Source organism: Lytechinus pictus, unplaced genomic scaffold (assembly GCF_037042905.1).
Source record: "Lytechinus pictus isolate F3 Inbred unplaced genomic scaffold, Lp3.0 scaffold_36, whole genome shotgun sequence".
Classification (NCBI taxonomy): domain Eukaryota; kingdom Metazoa; phylum Echinodermata; class Echinoidea; order Temnopleuroida; family Toxopneustidae; genus Lytechinus; species Lytechinus pictus.
The window spans coordinates 38,830-57,270 of record NW_026974156.1 but is presented as its reverse complement, the minus strand read 5'-3'; the positions used below and the strand labels follow the sequence as shown (position 1 = coordinate 57,270).

At 44.4% G+C, this 18,441-nt stretch overlaps 1 protein-coding gene across 1 annotated transcript; it reads right to left on the bottom strand.

The window, feature by feature from the left end:
* Positions 1-14,121: 14,121 nt before the first annotated feature.
* Positions 14,122-18,012, bottom strand: LOC129282923 (uncharacterized protein K02A2.6-like). Its single transcript, XM_054918778.2, has one exon. It carries the CDS (start codon positions 18,010-18,012, stop codon positions 14,122-14,124), a length of 3,891 nt encoding a protein of 1,296 aa, XP_054774753.2.
* Between the last annotated feature and the right edge of the window lie 429 nt (positions 18,013-18,441).

Below are 18,441 nucleotides of genomic sequence, written 5' to 3'. Positions count from 1 at the left end.
GAAGATAAAGAAGATCTGTTGAGATTTAGTCTTTTGCCCTATCCGCGACTGGTCCAAATTATGACCAAAATGATTTTTCCAAATTTGCCCCCAAAACCCCCCCAAATCAGCCGTCTTCGCTCCGTGGGGTCTTCTAACATCCAAATGCATCAATATTCAGAAGATAAAGAAGATCCGTTGAGATTTAGTCTTTCGCCCTATCCGCGACTGGTCCAAATTATGACCAAAATGATTTTTCCAAATTTGCCCCCGAAACCCCTCCCAAATCAGCCGTCTTCGCTCCGTGGGGTCTTCTAACATCCAAACGCATCAATATTCAGAAGATAAAGAAGATCCGTTGAGATTTAGTCTTTCGCCCTATCCGCGACTGGTCCAAATTATGACCAAAATGATTTTTCCAAATTTGCCCCCGAAACCCCCCCCCCAAATCAGCCGTCTTCGCTCCGTGGGGTCTTCTAACATCCAAACGCATCAATATTCAGAAGATAAAGAAGATCCGTTGAGATTTAGTCTTTCGCCTTATCCGCGACTGGTCCAAATTATGACCATAATGATTTTTCCAAATTTGCCCCCGAAACCCCCCCCACAAATCGGCCGTCTTCGATCCGTGGGGTCTTCTAACATCCAAACGCATCAATATTCAGAAGATAAAGAAGATCCGTTGAGATTTAGTCTTTCGCCCTATCCGCCACTGGTCCAAATTATGACCAAAATTATTTTTCCAAATTTGCCCCCGAAACCCCCCCCAAATCAGCCGTCTTCGCTCCGTGGGGTCTTCTAACATCCAAACGCATTAATATTCAGAAGATAAAGAAGATCCGTTGAGATTTAGTCTTTCGCCCTATCCACGACTGGTCCAAATTATGACCAAAATGATTTTTCCAAATTTGCCCCCGAAACCCCCCCCCCCAAATCAGCCGTCTTCGCTCCGTGGGGTCTTCTAACATCCAAACGCATCAATATTGAGAAGATAAAGAAGATCCGTTGAGATTTAGTCTTTCGCCCTATCCGCGACTGGTCCAAATTATGACCAAAATGATTTTTCCAAATTTGCCCCCGAAACCCCCCCCAAATCAGCCGTCTTCGCTCCGTGGGGTCTTCTAACATCCAAACGCATCAATATTAAGAAGATAAAGAAGATCCGTTGAGATTTAGTCTTTTGCCCTATCCGCGACTGGTCCAAATTATGACCAAAATGATTTTTCCAAATTTGCCCCCGAAACCCCCCCCCCAAATCAGCCGTCTTTGCTCCGTGGGGTCTTCTAACATCCAAACGCATCAATATTGAGAAGATAAAGAAGATCCGTTGAGATTTAGTCTTTCGCCCTATCCGCGACTGGTCGAAATTATGACCAAAATTATTTTTCCAAATTTGCCCTCGAAACCCCCCGCCCCAAATCAGCCGTCTTCGCTCCCTGGGGTCTTCTAACATCCAAACGCATCAATATTCAGAAGATAAAGAAGATCCGTTGAGATTTAGTCTTTCGCCCTATCCGTGACTGGTCCAAATTATGACCAAAATGATTTTTCCAAATTTGCCCCCGAAAACCCCCCCCAAATCAGCCGTCTTCGCTCCGTGGGGTCTTCTAACATCCAAACGCATCAATATTCAGAAGATAAAGAAGATCCGTTGAGATTTAGTCTTTCGCCTTATCCGCGACTGGTCCAAATTATGACCATAATGATTTTTCCAAATTTGCCCCCGAAACCCCCCCCCACAAATCGGCCGTCTTCGATCTGTGGGGTCTTCTAACATCCAAACGCATCAATATTCAGAAAATAAAGAAGATCCGTTGAGATTTAGTCTTTCGCCCTATCCGCGACTGGTCCAAATAATGACCAAAATGATTTTTCCAAATTTGCCCCCGAAACCCCCCCCAAATCAGCCGTCTTCGCTCCGTGGGGTCTTCTAACATCCAAACGCATTAATATTCAGAAGATAAAGAAGATCCGTTGAGATTTAGTCTTTCGCCCTATCCGCGACTGGTCCAAATTATGACCAAAATGATTTTTCCAAATTTGCCCCCGAAACCCCCCCCCAAATCAGCCGTCTTCGCTCCGTGGGGTCTTCTAACATCCAAACGCATCAATATTGAGAAGATAAAGAAGATCCGTTGAGATTTAGTCTTTCGCCCTATCAGCGACTGGTCGAAATTATGACCAAAATTATTTTTCCAAATTTGCCCTCGAAACCCCGCCCCCAAATCAGCCGTCTTCGCTCCGTGGGGTCTTCTAACATCCAAACGCATCAATATTCAGAAGATAAAGAAGATCCATTGAGATTTAGTCTTTCGCCCTATCCGCGACTGGTCCAAATTATGACCAAAATGATTTTTCCAAATTTGCCCCCGAAACCCCCCCCAAATCAGCCGTCTTCGCTCCGTGGGGTCTTCTAACATCCAAACGCATCAATATTCAGAAGATAAAGAAGATCCGTTGAGATTTAGTCTTTCGCCCTATCCGCGACTGGTCCAAATTATGACCAAAATGATTTTTCCAAATCTGCCCCCGAAACCCCCCCCCAAATCAGCCGTCTTTGCTCCGTGGGGTCTTCTAACATCCAAACGCATCAATATTCAGAAGATAAAGAAGATCCGTTGAGATTTAGTCTTTCGCCCTATCTGCGACTGGTCCAAATTATGACCAAGAAAATGATTTTTCCAAATTTGCCCCCGAAACCCCCCCCCCAAATCAGCCGTCTTCGCTCCGTGGGGTCTTCTAACATCCAAACGCATCAATATTCAGAAGATAAAGAAGATCCGTTGAGATTTATCTTTCGCCCTATCCGCGACTGGTCCAAATTACGACCAAAATGATTTTTCCAAATTTGCCCCCGAAACCCCCCCCCAAATCAGCCGTCTTCGCTCCGTGGGGTCTTCTAACATCCAAACGCATCAATATTCAGAAGATAAAGAAGATCCGTTGAGATTTAGTCTTTCGCCCTATCCGCGACTGGTCCAAATTTTGACCAAAATGATTTTTCCAAATTTGCCCCCGAAACCCCCCCCAAATCAGCCGTCTTCGCTCCGTGGGGTCTTCTAACATCAAAACGCATCAATATTCAGAAGATAAAGAAGATCCGTTGAGATTTAGTCTTTCGCCCTATCCGCGACTGGTCCAAATTATGACCAAAATGATTTTTCCAAATTTGCCCCCGAAACCCCCCCCCCAAATCAGCCGTCTTCGCTCCGTGGGGTCTTCTAACATCCAAACGCATCAATATTCAGAAGATAAAGAAGATCCGTTGAGATTTAGTCTTTCTTCCTATCCGCGACTGGTCCAAATTATGACCAAAATGATTTTTCCAAATTTGCCCCCGAAACCCCCCCCAAATCAGCCGTCTTCGCTCCGTGGGGTCTTCTAACATCCAAACGCATCAATATTCAGAAGATAAAGAAGATCCGTTGAGATTTAGTCTTTTGCCCTATCCGCGACTGGTCCAAATTATGACCAAAATGATTTTTCCAAATTTGCCCCCAAAACCCCCCCAAATCAGCCGTCTTCGCTCCGTGGGGTCTTCTAACATCCAAATGCATCAATATTCAGAAGATAAAGAAGATCCGTTGAGATTTAGTCTTTCGCCCTATCCGCGACTGGTCCAAATTATGACCAAAATGATTTTTCCAAATTTGCCCCCGAAACCCCTCCCAAATCAGCCGTCTTCGCTCCGTGGGGTCTTCTAACATCCAAACGCATCAATATTCAGAAGATAAAGAAGATCCGTTGAGATTTAGTCTTTCGCCCTATCCGCGACTGGTCCAAATTATGACCAAAATGATTTTTCCAAATTTGCCCCCGAAACCCCCCCCCCCCAAATCAGCCGTCTTCGCTCCGTGGGGTCTTCTAACATCCAAACGCATCAATATTCAGAAGATAAAGAAGATCCGTTGAGATTTAGTCTTTCGCCTTATCCGCGACTGGTCCAAATTATGACCATAATGATTTTTCCAAATTTGCCCCCGAAACCCCCCCCCACAAATCGGCCGTCTTCGATCCGTGGGGTCTTCTAACATCCAAACGCATCAATATTCAGAAGATAAAGAAGATCCGTTGAGATTTAGTCTTTCGCCCTATCCGCGACTGGTCCAAATTATGACCAAAATTATTTTTCCAAATTTGCCCCCGAAACCCCCCCCAAATCAGCCGTCTTCGCTCCGTGGGGTTCTTTAACATCCAAACGCATTAATATTCAGAAGATAAAGAAGATCCGTTGAGATTTAGTCTTTCGCCCTATCCACGACTGGTCCAAATTATGACCAAAATGATTTTTCCAAATTTGCCCCCGAAACCCCCCCCCCCAAATCAGCCGTCTTCGCTCCGTGGGGTCTTCTAACATCCAAACGCATCAATATTGAGAAGATAAAGAAGATCCGTTGAGATTTAGTCTTTCGCCCTATCCGCGACTGGTCCAAATTATGACCAAAATGATTTTTCCAAATTTGCCCCCGAAACCCCCCCCAAATCAGCCGTCTTCGCTCCGTGGGGTCTTCTAACATCCAAACGCATCAATATTAAGAAGATAAAGAAGATCCGTTGAGATTTAGTCTTTTGCCCTATCCGCGACTGGTCCAAATTATGACCAAAATGATTTTTCCAAATTTGCCCCCGAAACCCCCCCCAAATCAGCCGTCTTTGCTCCGTGGGGTCTTCTAACATCCAAACGCATCAATATTGAGAAGATAAAGAAGATCCGTTGAGATTTAGTCTTTCGCCCTATCCGCGACTGGTCGAAATTATGACCAAAATTATTTTTCCAAATTTGCCCTCGAAACCCCCCGCCCCAAATCAGCCGTCTTCGCTCCCTGGGGTCTTCTAACATCCAAACGCATCAATATTCAGAAGATAAAGAAGATCCGTTGAGATTTAGTCTTTCGCCCTATCCGTGACTGGTCCAAATTATGACCAAAATGATTTTTCCAAATTTGCCCCCGAAACCCCCCCCCAAATCAGCCGTCTTCGCTCCGTGGGGTCTTCTAACATCCAAACGCATCAATATTCAGAAGATAAAGAAGATCCGTTGAGATTTAGTCTTTCGCCTTATCCGCGACTGGTCCAAATTATGACCATAATGATTTTTCCAAATTTGCCCCCGAAACCCCCCCCACAAATCGGCCGTCTTCGATCCGTGGGGTCTTTTAACATCCAAACGCATCAATATTCAGAAGATAAAGAAGATCCGTTGAGATTTAGTCTTTCGCCCTATCCGCGACTGGTCCAAATTATGACCAAAATGATTTTTCCAAATTTGCCCCCGAAACCCCCCCCCAAATCAGCCGTCTTCGCTCCGTGGGGTCTTCTAACATCCAAACGCATCAATATTCAGAAGATAAAGAAGATCCGTTGAGATTTAGTCTTTCGCCCTATCCACGACTGGTCCAAATTATGACCAAAATGATTTTTCCAAATTTGCCCCCGAAACCCCCCCCAAATCAGCCGTCTTCGCTCCGTGGGGTCTTCTAACATCCAAACGCATCAATATTGAGAAGATAAAGAAGATCCGTTGAGATTTAGTCTTTCGCCCTATCCGCGACTGGTCGAAATTATGACCAAAATTATTTTTCCAAATTTGCCCTCGAAACCCCCCCCCAAATCAGCCGTCTTCGCTCCGTGGGGTCTTCTAACATCCAAACGCATCAATATTCAGAAGATAAAGAAGATCCGTTGAGATTTAGTCTTTCGCCCTATCCGCGACTGGTCCAAATTATGACCAAAATGATTTTTCCAAATTTGCCCCCGAAACCCCCCCCAAATCAGCCGTCTTTGCTCCGTGGGGTCTTCTAACATCCAAACGCATCAATATTGAGAAGATAAAGAAGATCCGTTGAGATTTAGTCTTTCGCCCTATCCGCGACTGGTCCAAATTATGACCAAAATGATTTTTCCAAATTTGCCCCCGAAACCCCCCCCCCCAAATCAGCCGTCTTCGCTCCGTGGGGTCTTCTAACATCCAAACGCATCAATATTCAGAAGATAAAGAAGATCCGTTGAGATTTAGTCTTTCTTCCTATCCGCGACCGGTCCAAATTATGACCAAAATGATTTTTCCAAATTTGCCCCCGAAACCCCCCCAAATCAGCCGTCTTTGCTCCGTGGGGTCTTCTAACATCCAAACGCATCAATATTCAGAAGATAAAGAAGATCCGTTGAGATTTAGTCTTTCGCCCTATCCGCGACTGGTCCTAATTATGACCAAAATTATTTTTCCAAATTTGCCCTCGAAACCCCCCCCCCCAAATCAGCCGTCTTCGCTCCGTGGGGTCTTCTAACATCCAAACGCATCAATATTCAGAAGATAAAGAAGATCCGTTGAGATTTAGTCTTTCGCCCTATCCGCGACTGGTCCAAATTATGACCATAATGATTTTTCCAAATTTGCTCCCAAAACCCCCCCCAAATCAGCCGTCTTCGATCCGTGGGGTCTTCTAACATACAAACGCATCAATATTCAGAAGATAAAGAAGATCCGTTGAGATTTAGTCTTTCGCCCTATCCGCGACTGGTCCAAATTATGTCCAAAATGATTTTTCCAAATTTGCCCCCGAAACCCCCCCCAAATCAGCCGTCTTCGCTCCGTGGGGTCTTCTAACATCCAAACGCATTAATATTCAGAAGATAAAGAAGATCCGTTGAGATTTAGTCTTTCGCCCTATCCGCGACTGGTCCAAATTATGACCAAAATGATTTTTCCAAATTTGCCCCCGAAACCCCCCCCAAATCAGCCGTCTTCGCTCCGTGGGGTCTTTTAACATCCAAACGCATCAATATTGAGAAGATAAAGAAGATCCGTAGAGATTTAGTCTTTCGCCCTATCCGCGACTGGTCCTAATTATGACCAAAATTATTTTTCCAAATTTGCCCTCGAAACCCCCCCCCCCAAATCAGCCGTCTTCGCTCCGTGGGGTCTTCTAACATCCAAACGCATCAATATTCAGAAGATAAAGAAGATCCGTTGAGATTTAGTCTCTCGCCCTATCCGCGACTGGTCCAAATTATGACCAAAATGATTTTTCCAAATTTGCCCCCGAAACCCCCCCAAAATAAGCCGTCTTCGCTCCGTGGGGTCTTCTAACATCCAAATGCATCAATATTCAGAAGATAAAGAAGATCCGTTGAGATTTAGTCTTTCGCCCTATCCGCGACTGGTCCAAATTATGACCAAAATGATTTTTCCAAATTTGCCCCCGAAACCCCCCCCAAATCAGCCGTCTTTGCTCCGTGGGGTCTTCTAACATCCAAACGCATCAATATTGAGAAGATAAAGAAGATCCGTTGAGATTTAGTCTTTCGCCCTATCCGCGACTGGTCCTAATTATGACCAAAATTATTTTTCCAAATTTGCCCTCGAAACCCCCCCCCCCAAATCAGCCGTCTTTGCTCCGTGGGGTCTTCTAACATCCAAACGCATCAATATTAAGAAGATAAAGAAGATCCGTTGAGATTTAGTCTTTCTTCCTATCCGCGACCGGTCCAAATTATGACCAAAATGATTTTTCCAAATTTGCCCCCGAAACCCCCCCCAAATCAGCCGTCTTTGCTCCGTGGGGTCTTCTAACATCCAAACGCATCAATATTCAGAAGATAAAGAAGATCCGTTGAGATTTAGTCTTTCGCCCTATCCGCGACTGGTCCAAATTATGACCAAAATTATTTTTCCAAATTTGCCCCCGAAACCCCCCCCAAATCAGCCGTCTTTGCTCCGTGGGGTCTTCTTACATCCAAACGCATCAATATTCAGAAGATAAAGAAGATCCGTTGAGATTTAGTCTTTCGCCCTATCCGCGACTGGTCCTAATTATGACCAAAATTATTTTTCCAAATTTGCCCTCGAAACCCCCCCCCCCAAATCAGCCGTCTTCGCTCCGTGGGGTCTTCTAACATCCAAACGCATCAATATTCAGAAGATAAAGAAGATCCGTTGAGATTTAGTCTTTCGCCCTATCCGCGACTGGTCCAAATTATGACCATAATGATTTTTCCAAATTTGCCCCCGAAACCCCCCCCAAATCAGCCGTCTTCGATCCGTGGGGTCTTCTAACATACAAACGCATCAATATTCAGAAGATAAAGAAGATCCGTTGAGATTTAGTCTTTCGCCCTATCCGCGACTGGTCCAAATTATGACCAAAATGATTTTTCCAAATTTGCCCCCGAAACCCCCCCCCAAATCAGCCGTCTTCGCTCCGTGGGGTCTTCTAACATCCAAACGCATTAATATTCAGAAGATAAAGAAGATCCGTTGAGATTTAGTCTTTCGCCCTATCCGCGACTGGTCCAAATTATGACCAAAATGATTTTTCCAAATTTGCCCCCGAAACCCCCCCCAAATCAGCCGTCTTCGCTCCGTGGGGTCTTCTAACATCCAAACGCATCAATATTGAGAAGATAAAGAAGATCCGTTGAGATTTAGTCTTTCGCCCTATCCGCGACTGGTCCTAATTATGACCAAAATTATTTTTCCAAATTTGCCCTCGAAACCCCCCCCCCCAAATCAGCCGTCTTCGCTCCGTGGGGTCTTCTAACATCCAAACGCATCAATATTCAGAAGATAAAGAAGATCCGTTGAGATTTAGTCTCTCGCCCTATCCGCGACTGGTCCAAATTATGACCAAAATGATTTTTCCAAATTTGCCCCCGAAACCCCCCCCAAATCAGCCGTCTTCGCTCCGTGGGGTCTTCTAACATCCAAACGCATCAATATTCGGAAGATAAAGAAGATCCGTTGAGATTTAGTCTTTCGCCCTATCCGCGACTGGTCCAAATTATGACCAAAATGATTTTTCCAAATTTGCCCCCGAAACCCCCCCAAAATAAGCCGTCTTCGCTCCGTGGGGTCTTCTAACATCCAAATGCATCAATATTCAGAAGATAAAGAAGATCCGTTGAGATTTAGTCTTTCGCCCTATCCGCGACTGGTCCAAATTATGACCAAAATGATTTTTCCAAATTTGCCCCCGAAACCCCCCCCAAATCAGCCGTCTTTGCTCCGTGGGGTCTTCTAACATCCAAACGCATCAATATTGAGAAGATAAAGAAGATCCGTTGAGATTTAGTCTTTCGCCCTATCCGCGACTGGTCCTAATTATGACCAAAATTATTTTTCCAAATTTGCCCTCGAAACCCCCCCCCCAAATCAGCCGTCTTCGCTCCGTGGGGTCTTCTAACATCCAAACGCATCAATATTCAGAAGATAAAGAAGATCCGTTGAGATTTAGTCTTTCTTCCTATCCGCGACCGGTCCAAATTATGACCAAAATGATTTTTCCAAATTTGCCCCCGAAACCCCCCCCAAATAAGCCGTCTTTGCTCCGTGGGGTCTTCTAACATCCAAACGCATCAATATTCAGAAGATAAAGAAGATCCGTTGAGATTTAGTCTTTCGCCCTATCCGCGACTGGTCCAAATTATGACCAAAATGATTTTTCCAAATTTGCCCCCGAAACCCCCCCCCAAATCAGCTGTCTTCGCTCCGTGGGGTCTTCTAACATCCAAACGCATCAATATTCAGAAGATAAAGAAGATCCGTTGAGATTTAGTCTTTCGCCCTATCCGCGACTGGTCCAAATTATGACCATAATGATTTTTCCAAATTTGCCCCCGAAACCCCCCCCACAAATCGGCCGTCTTCGATCCGTGGGGTCTTCTAACATCCAAACGCATCAATATTCAGAAAATAAAGAAGATCCGTTGAGATTTAGTCTTTCGCCCTATCCGCGACTGGTCCAAATTATGACCAAAATGATTTTTCCAAATTTGCCCCCGAAACCCCCCCCAAATCAGCCGTCTTCGCTCCGTGGGGTCTTCTAACATCCAAACGCATTAATATTCAGAAGATAAAGAAGATCCGTTGAGATTTAGTCTTTCGCCCTATCCGCGACTGGTCCAAATTATGACCAAAATGATTTTTCCAAATTTTCCCCCGAAACCCCCCCCAAATCAGCCGTCTTCGCTCCGTGGGGTCTTCTAACATCCAAACGCATCAATATTGAGAAGATAAAGAAGATCCGTTGAGATTTAGTCTTTCGCCCTATCCGCGACTGGTCCTAATTATGACCAAAATTATTTTTCCAAATTTGCCCTCGAAACCCCCCCCCAAATCAGCCGTCTTCGCTCCGTGGGGTCTTCTAACATCCAAACGCATCAATATTCAGAAGATAAAGAAGATCCGTTGAGATTTAGTCTTTCGCCCTATCCGCGACTGGTCCAAATTATGACCAAAATGATTTTTCCAAATTTGCCCCCGAAACCCCCCCCAAATCAGCCGTCTTTGCTCCGTGGGGTCTTCTAACATCCAAACGCATTAATATTCAGAAGATAAAGAAGATCCGTTGAGATTTAGTCTTTCGCCCTATCCGCGACTGGTCCAAATTATGACCAAAATGATTTTTCCAAATTTGCCCCCGAAACCCCCCCGAAATCAGCCGTCTTCGCTCCGTGGGGTCTTCTAACATCCAAACGCATCAATATTGAGAAGATAAAGAAGATCCGTTGAGATTTAGTCTTTCGCCCTATCCGCGACTGGTCCTAATTATGACCAAAATTATTTTTCCAAATTTGCCCTCGAACCCCCCCCCCCCAAATCAGCCGTCTTCGCTCCGTGGGGTCTTCTAACATCCAAACGCATCAATATTCAGAAGATAAAGAAGATCCGTTGAGATTTAGTCTTTCGCCCTATCCGCGACTGGTCCAAATTATGACCAAAATTATTTTTCCAAATTTGCCCCCGAAACCCCCCCCCAAATCAGCCGTCTTCGCTCCGTGGGGTCTTCTAACATCCAAACGCATCAATATTCAGAAGATAAAGAAGATCCGTTGAGATTTAGTCTTTCGCCCTATCCGCGACTGGTCCAAATTATGACCAAAATGATTTTTCCAAATTTGCCCCCGAAACCCCCCCAAAATAAGCCGTCTTTGCTCCGTGGGGTCTTCTAACATCCAAACGCATCAATATTCAGAAGATAAAGAAGATCCGTTGAGATTTAGTCTTTCGCCCTATCCGCGACTGGTCCAAATTATGACCAAAATGATTTTTCCAAATTTGCCCCCGAAACCCCCCCCCAAATCAGCCGTCTTTGCTCCGTGGGGTCTTCTAACATCCAAACGCATCAATATTGAGAAGATAAAGAAGATCCGTTGAGATTTAGTCTTTCGCCCTATCCGCGAATGGTCGAAATTATGACCAAAATTATTTTTCCAAATTTGCCCTCGAAACCCCCCCCCCAAATCAGCCGTCTTCGCTCCGTGGGGTCTTCTAACATCCAAACGCATCAATATTCAGAAGATCCGTTGAGATTTAGTCTTTCGCCCTATCCGCGACTGGTCCAAATTATGACCAAAATGATTTTTCCAAATTTGCCCCCGAAACCCCCCCCCCAAATCAGCCGTCTTCGCTCCGTGGGGTCTTCTAACATCCAAACGCATCAATATTCAGAAGATAAAGAAGATCCGTTGAGATTTAGTCTTTCTTCCTATCCGCGACCGGTCCAAATTATGACCAAAATGATTTTTCCAAATTTGCCCCCGAAACCCCCCCCAAATCAGCCGTCTTTGCTCCGTGGGGTCTTCTAACATCCAAACGCATCAATATTCAGAAGATAAAGAAGATCTGTTGAGATTTAGTCTTTCGCCCTATCCGCGACTGGTCCAAATTATGACCAAAATGATTTTTCCAAATTTGCCCCCGAAACCCCCCCCCCCCAAATCAGCTGTCTTCGCTCCGTGGGGTCTTCTAACATCCAAACGCATCAATATTCAGAAGATAAAGAAGATCCGTTGAGATTTAGTCTTTCGCCCTATCCGCGACTGGTCCAAATTATGACCATAATGATTTTTCCAAATTTGCCCCCGAAACCCCCCCCACAAATCGGCCGTCTTCGATCCGTGGGGTCTTCTAACATCCAAACGCATCAATATTCAGAAAATAAAGAAGATCCGTTGAGATTTAGTCTTTTGCCCTATCCGCGACTGGTCCAAATTATGACCAAAATGATTTTTCCAAATTTGCCCCCGAAACCCCCCCCAAATCAGCCGTCTTCGCTCCGTGGGGTCTTCTAACATCCAAACGCATTAATATTCAGAAGATAAAGAAGATCCGTTGAGATTTAGTCTTTCGCCCTATCCGCGACTGGTCCAAATTATGACCAAAATGATTTTTCCAAATTTGCCCCCGAAACCCCCCCCAAATCAGCCGTCTTCGCTCCGTGGGGTCTTCTAACATCCAAACGCATCAATATTGAGAAGATAAAGAAGATCCGTTGAGATTTAGTCTTTCGCCCTATCCGCGACTGGTCCTAATTATGACCAAAATTATTTTTCCAAATTTGCCCTCGAAACCCCCCCCCCAAATCAGCCGTCTTCGCTCCGTGGGGTCTTCTAACATCCAAACGCATCAATATTCAGAAGATAAAGAAGATCCGTTGAGATTTAGTCTTTCGCCCTATTCGCGACTGGTCCAAATTATGACCAAAATGATTTTTCCAAATTTGCCCCCGAAACCCCCCCCAAATCAGCCGTCTTCGCTCCGTGGGGTCTTCTAACATCCAAACGCATCAATATTCAGAAGATAAAGAAGATCCGTTGAGATTTAGTCTTTCGCCCTATCCGCGACTGGTCCAAATTATGACCAAAATGATTTTTCCAAATTTGCCCCCGAAACCCCCCCCCAAATCAGCCGTCTTTGCTCCGTGGGGTCTTCTAACATTGAAACGCATCAATATTCAGAAGATAAAGAAGATCCGTTGAGATTTAGTCTTTCGCCCTATCTGCGACTGGTCCAAATTATGACCAAAATGATTTTTCCAAATTTGCCCCCGAAACCCCCCCCCCCCCAAATCAGCCGTCTTCGCTCCGTGGGGTCTTCTAACATCCAAACGCATCAATATTCAGAAGATAAAGAAGATCCGTTGAGATTTATCTTTCGCCCTATCCGCGACTGGTCCAAATTACGACCAAAATGATTTTTCCTTGCCTCCGAAACCCCCCCCAAATCAGCCGTCTTCGCTCCGTGGGGTCTTCTAACATCCAAACGCATCAATATTCAGAAGATAAAGAAGATCCGTTGAGATTTTGTTATGTTCTTGTGTTGTGGTTCTTAAAGGGATACATAATAATGAGATAATAGCACAGCGATGTAGAGTAGTGTCTGCCATTTAATGTTACGCCATCTTGCTCTCTCTCGCGCATGCGTACAAGGCTGCACATGAAGCTCGCGTCGTTAGTCTTCAGTTCATACATCACATTCCTCCCCTTTTAATTGGGAGCATATCCTGCTTCATTTCAACTGGCTAATGTAATACATTCACTACCCATGTATAACACTAAATACAACAAGTAACACTGTATAACTTGTAACCAGATAACAGTAATACTAAACTAGGCATGCTAGGCTAAACTTCGCCATAATACTTTGCTTACTCAACAATTAACCATAATCAATTAAACATACATGGCTATTTCAAACTATCCTCTTTGAATATACTTCATCCTAAATCTCACTTTATAAAGAAATAGCTACAGGTGGCATTTTACTTCATTGTTTTATCTGTTAATTGTTCACTAGCATAAACTGTGTGACTCTTATCACATGAATCAGGATATAATAATAATGTAATCCTCAAGACTGTATCATATACTAAACCTTATATATGAATAAGTTTGCATAAATGTGTTTGCATCAATAAATAATATCTCGTGAATGACTCCAACTACAATTTTCACGACTCATATAACGGCTAAAATCTAAATGTCAGACTAGTTTACTATATACAATGCGAGTTATGTGCTTTTCATATTTCTCCAATAAGCAAACTTTCAAGATTACAACACTTGTGATTGTCATTATTTTCCTCCATATCAAATTTAAAGGTAACACTTTTTCTCTCTACCTATAGAACTTCATTCTTCTCTCCACCCTCTATTATTATTTTTTTTTTAATCATTCAACTATCAAATTGAATTACCAATTTACAACATACCTCTTTCTTTTTCTTTACAAATTAGTATCAATACCAACTAGAAGCCTTCTAACGTGGCTATAAGTGTTTCACCTAACTGTATATCCAACAACTATTTACAATCATGTTAACAGCTTTTCCCTTTTTTTTTTAGCTGCTATCGTGTATAGCTTTAATGATATACAATGAAATCTCTTAACTTTGAGGGTGTCTTTGACTTCCGGTTGGACATTCGTCTTTCTGACATGACTTTAGAATTTGGCATGTTTGGCATGACAGCTCCATCAGAATCACTTAGTGACTCTGTTTGGACCTGCTGTGACATGGCTGTAGTATCAGCGATACTCTGTTCAGTGTTTGAAATTAAGGATTCGCTAGTACTAGGTGCCATATTGGGATTTTCTGTTGTCTGGCTTGGATACTGCGTCTGTTGAATCAGAATCTCTGGTTGTAGATTGGTGTTCTGATCAGGCATTTCTTCCTTGTCATGATCATTTCCATGCGATATAGTGTAAAGTCTAATGTGATCCACATGGCGGCGTACCTCTCTACCATCCTGTAACTCTATCACGTACATGACTTCATTGAGTGTTTCGGTTACTATTCCTCTGAGCCAAGTTGGTCCGGCTGCAAAGTTCTTCACCAAGACAGTATCATTCAACTTGAACTGTCTCATCTTTGAGCGCTTGTCTGCCGCCTGTTTCATTGCAGATTGCTGCTTCTGAACCGACTTGTGCAGGTTCGGACGGACATGATCCATTCTACTTCTGATCCTCCTTTTGAACATTAGTTCACTTGGTGTTTTCATGGTAGTTCCTTGTGGAGTTATCCGATAGGTCATCAGGAATACTTGGATGCGCATCTCCAATGATGTTCCACTGGTTTTCTTCACTCCACTTTTCAAGGTTTGCACAGCCCTTTCCGCAAGGCCATTGCTGGAAGGGTGTTTTGGGGCTGTTTGCACATGTTCTACATTGTTGTTGAACAGGAAGTTCGAAAAGTCTTCAGAGACAAACTGGGTGCCGTTGTCACTTACGACTGTTTCTGGAATACCATACGTTGCAAAAAGGCGTCGCATGGCAGTGACTGTAGCAGCTGCAGTGGCGTGTGCTACTCTAATAGCTTCAATCCACTTGGTGTATGCGTCAACAACAATCAGCACGTTCTGGTTATCGATGTAGGCGTAATCGATGTGGATCCTACTCCAGGGACGTTCTGGGAACTCCCATGGGTGGATAGGGGCAGGTGGTGGGCTTCGCTGGTGCTCCTGACAAGTTGTACAGGTCTTCACCTTCTCTTCCAACATTTTGTCGATGCCTGGCCACCATACAAAGGATCGTGCAAGTGCTTTCATCTTGACTATGCCTGGATGAGTCCCATGAAGTTCATCAAGGATCCTTTGTCTCATTTGCTTGTTGTCTGGAATGACCACTCTATGCCCCCATAATATGATGTCATCCTCAATCGAGAGTTCCTCCTTCTTCTGCGCAAAGGCTTTGAGCTCTGGTGGAACGTTCTTGGGGTTTGGCCATCCATTCATCACATAGGCTGTTACTCTTGCGAGAACAGGATCCCTTTTGGTGATTCTTCTGACTTCATCGGCTTCAACTGGCCTTGTGTAAATATCCAGCATGTTGATTTGAACTGGAGGCTGCTCATCCAGCTCTGCAAGACTCTGATGCGACCACACTGTTTGATCATCTGCCAAGGGTAGGCGTGATAGGGCGTCTGCATTCTGGTGCTGTTTACCTTCCTTGTATATGATGTCATATTCGTAGGCTGAGAGGATCATGTGCCACCTGGCTAACCTTGCAGAGGCCATGGGGCTTGCAGGTTTGGTGTCACCGAATATGCCTAACAGCGGCTTGTGGTCTGTGACGATTGTAAATCGTCTTCCGTACAGGTACTTGTGAAATTTCTTTACACCGAAAATGACAGAGAGTCCTTCTTTTTCATATCGGGCGTAATTTGCTTCACTTCTGGTGAGCGTGCGTGATGCAAACGAAATGGGCTGCTCTAGACCGTCTGTTCCTACATGGCTGAGGACTACACCTAGACCATAGGGGCTTGCATCACATTGCAACAACAAAGGCTTACTGGGGTCATAGTGTGTCAACACTGTGTCACTCTGAACCAGTTCCTTTGACTTCTGGAAGGCTCTTTCTTGGTCTCCTCCCCACTTCAGGTTTGGATCTGCTTTGTTCCGGTCTCCCGGCTTCTTTGGAACTGAAGCATACTCTGCCTTCAACAGTGTTATTAGTGGGGCAATCTCTTTGGTCAAATTTGGTATAAACTTCCGATAGTAGCCAAGAAGTCCTAGGTATGCCTGTAGTTGACTCTGGTTCTGTGGTCTTGGAGTCTTCTTTATGGCTTCTATCTTGTCTGGGAGTGGGCTAACTCCATGTTGATCCAGCTTGTGGCCAAGGAACTCCACCGAGTCCATCATGAACTCACACTTTTCCCTTTTCAGTCGAAGTCCATTACTCTCTAGGCAATGCAGTACAGCTTGCAAGTTGGCAATGTGTTCTTCATCTGTCTTCCCGCTAACTATAATATCATCTAGGTACGGGCGACACATTGGTATGTCAGCTAAGAGTGACTCCATTGCTCTTTGGAAGAGCGCAGGGGCTGTGGCTATACCAAAGGGTAACCTAGTGTACTGAAAAAGTCCTCTGTGTGTATTTACTGTGGTGTACTTCCTTGCTTGTTCATCAAGTTCTATCTGGTGGTATGCATGTGAAAGGTCAAGCTTGCTGAACTGTTGACCTCCACCTAAGTCCTGGAGCATATCCTGGAGCGACGGAATTGGGTACCGTTCCACCCTTAGAACTTTATTTGCTGTCAACTTATAGTTGCCACAGATGCGGACTTTACCATTTGGTTTCTTCACCACTACGATAGGACATGCGTAATCAGCAAACTTCACCGGCTCAATCACGCCTTGGTCCTGTAGCTCATCGATGGCTTCGTCAATTTTCTGGCGCATTGCATATGGGACTGGTGCAGCTTTGTAGAACCTGGCTTTATCTCCATCATCTTGAGGATGCACCTTTGCCTGGTAGCCTTCAAGTTTACCAACTTTTGAACAGTCAAACACTTGCTTGTGCTTCACTAACATGTCTTGTAAGGTAGCTTGTATCTTATGCACGGTTTCTGGATTGTTGGAAACATGTGTTTGAAGGTTGAGGCGATTCTGTAGGAATCTGTAGATTCCTTCTGGTGCGGCTTGCATCCAGTCTCGGCCCAGTAACGCAACACCTTTCTCAACTACAAGAAGTGTCAAATTCTTTGGTGGTTGGCTGGCATCAAACTTGACTTCTACCATTGCCTCACCAATGATTGGTACTGATGACTCTGTGTATGTTTTCAAGGAAACATTTGCTTGCTTCACATCAGCTCGATGTCCCAGTTTATGAAAATCCTGCTGCGACATCATCGTCCAGGGGCTTCCTGTGTCTATTTCTAAGTTAACTTGGATCCCATTTAGGCTTAGGCTAGTCTGGAACGGTTCACTGTACTTTGCCATCTTGTTTACCATTCCACCCCTAAGGTGTCTGAGTTCTCCACTAGGCATGTTTTCTATCAGTTCTGCACCTTCCTCACCATTCAAGTGGTTTGCATATTTCTTTCTAGATCTGTATTGCTTGATCTTCTCACACTGGCTGCGGGTGTGACCCACTTGAGAACACTGATAGCATTTCTCATCCTTAAATCTACATGCTGACTGGCCATGATCACCTGAACCACATCTCCAACATCTTGAGGCAGGTTTTTCCTTTTTCTTTTGGCTTGGCTTTTCCTGCACTTCCTGCTTCTGTCTTTGATGTGTATTTTTACGCGATGAGGACATAAATGGTTTACGCTGGCTTCTGCCCTCCATCTTCTGAACTGTAGGTGACTCGGTCCCTTTACTCAATACCTTGAGCTTTTCAACATCTCTGTCTGCTACCTCCATAGCTGTGGCGGTCTGAAGTGCATGTTGTAAGGTTAGGGATGACTCACTTAACAGCTTGCGTTGAATTGCGATATCCCGGCAACCCACTACTAAGCGGTCCCTAATCATGTTATCTAATTCTTTGAAATTACAGCCTTCGCTTAATTGGCGCAAATTTGCTACAAATTGCGGTATGGACTCATCTTGCTTTTGCACACAAGTGTAAAACCTATAGCGCTGAACAATTTCGGTAGGCTTTGGTACGAAGTGTGACGTAAGCGTAGTTTTGCATACTGTGTATGTTTGATCTATTGGTTTACTCGGCTGCAAGAGAGCTCTGAGAATGTGATAGCTCTTGCTACCAAGATTGGTCAGAAATATCGCCCTTCTTTTCCCATCATCCTGTATATTGTTAGCATCAAACCATGCTTCTAGGAGTTCAAGCCATTCGTCAAAATTGTACCCATCACTCAGTTTGGGCACACTACCTATATGTTGGCTTGCCATAATTTTGTTTCATATAAAATGTACAAAATTCAGCTGTTAACTTGATTGTGA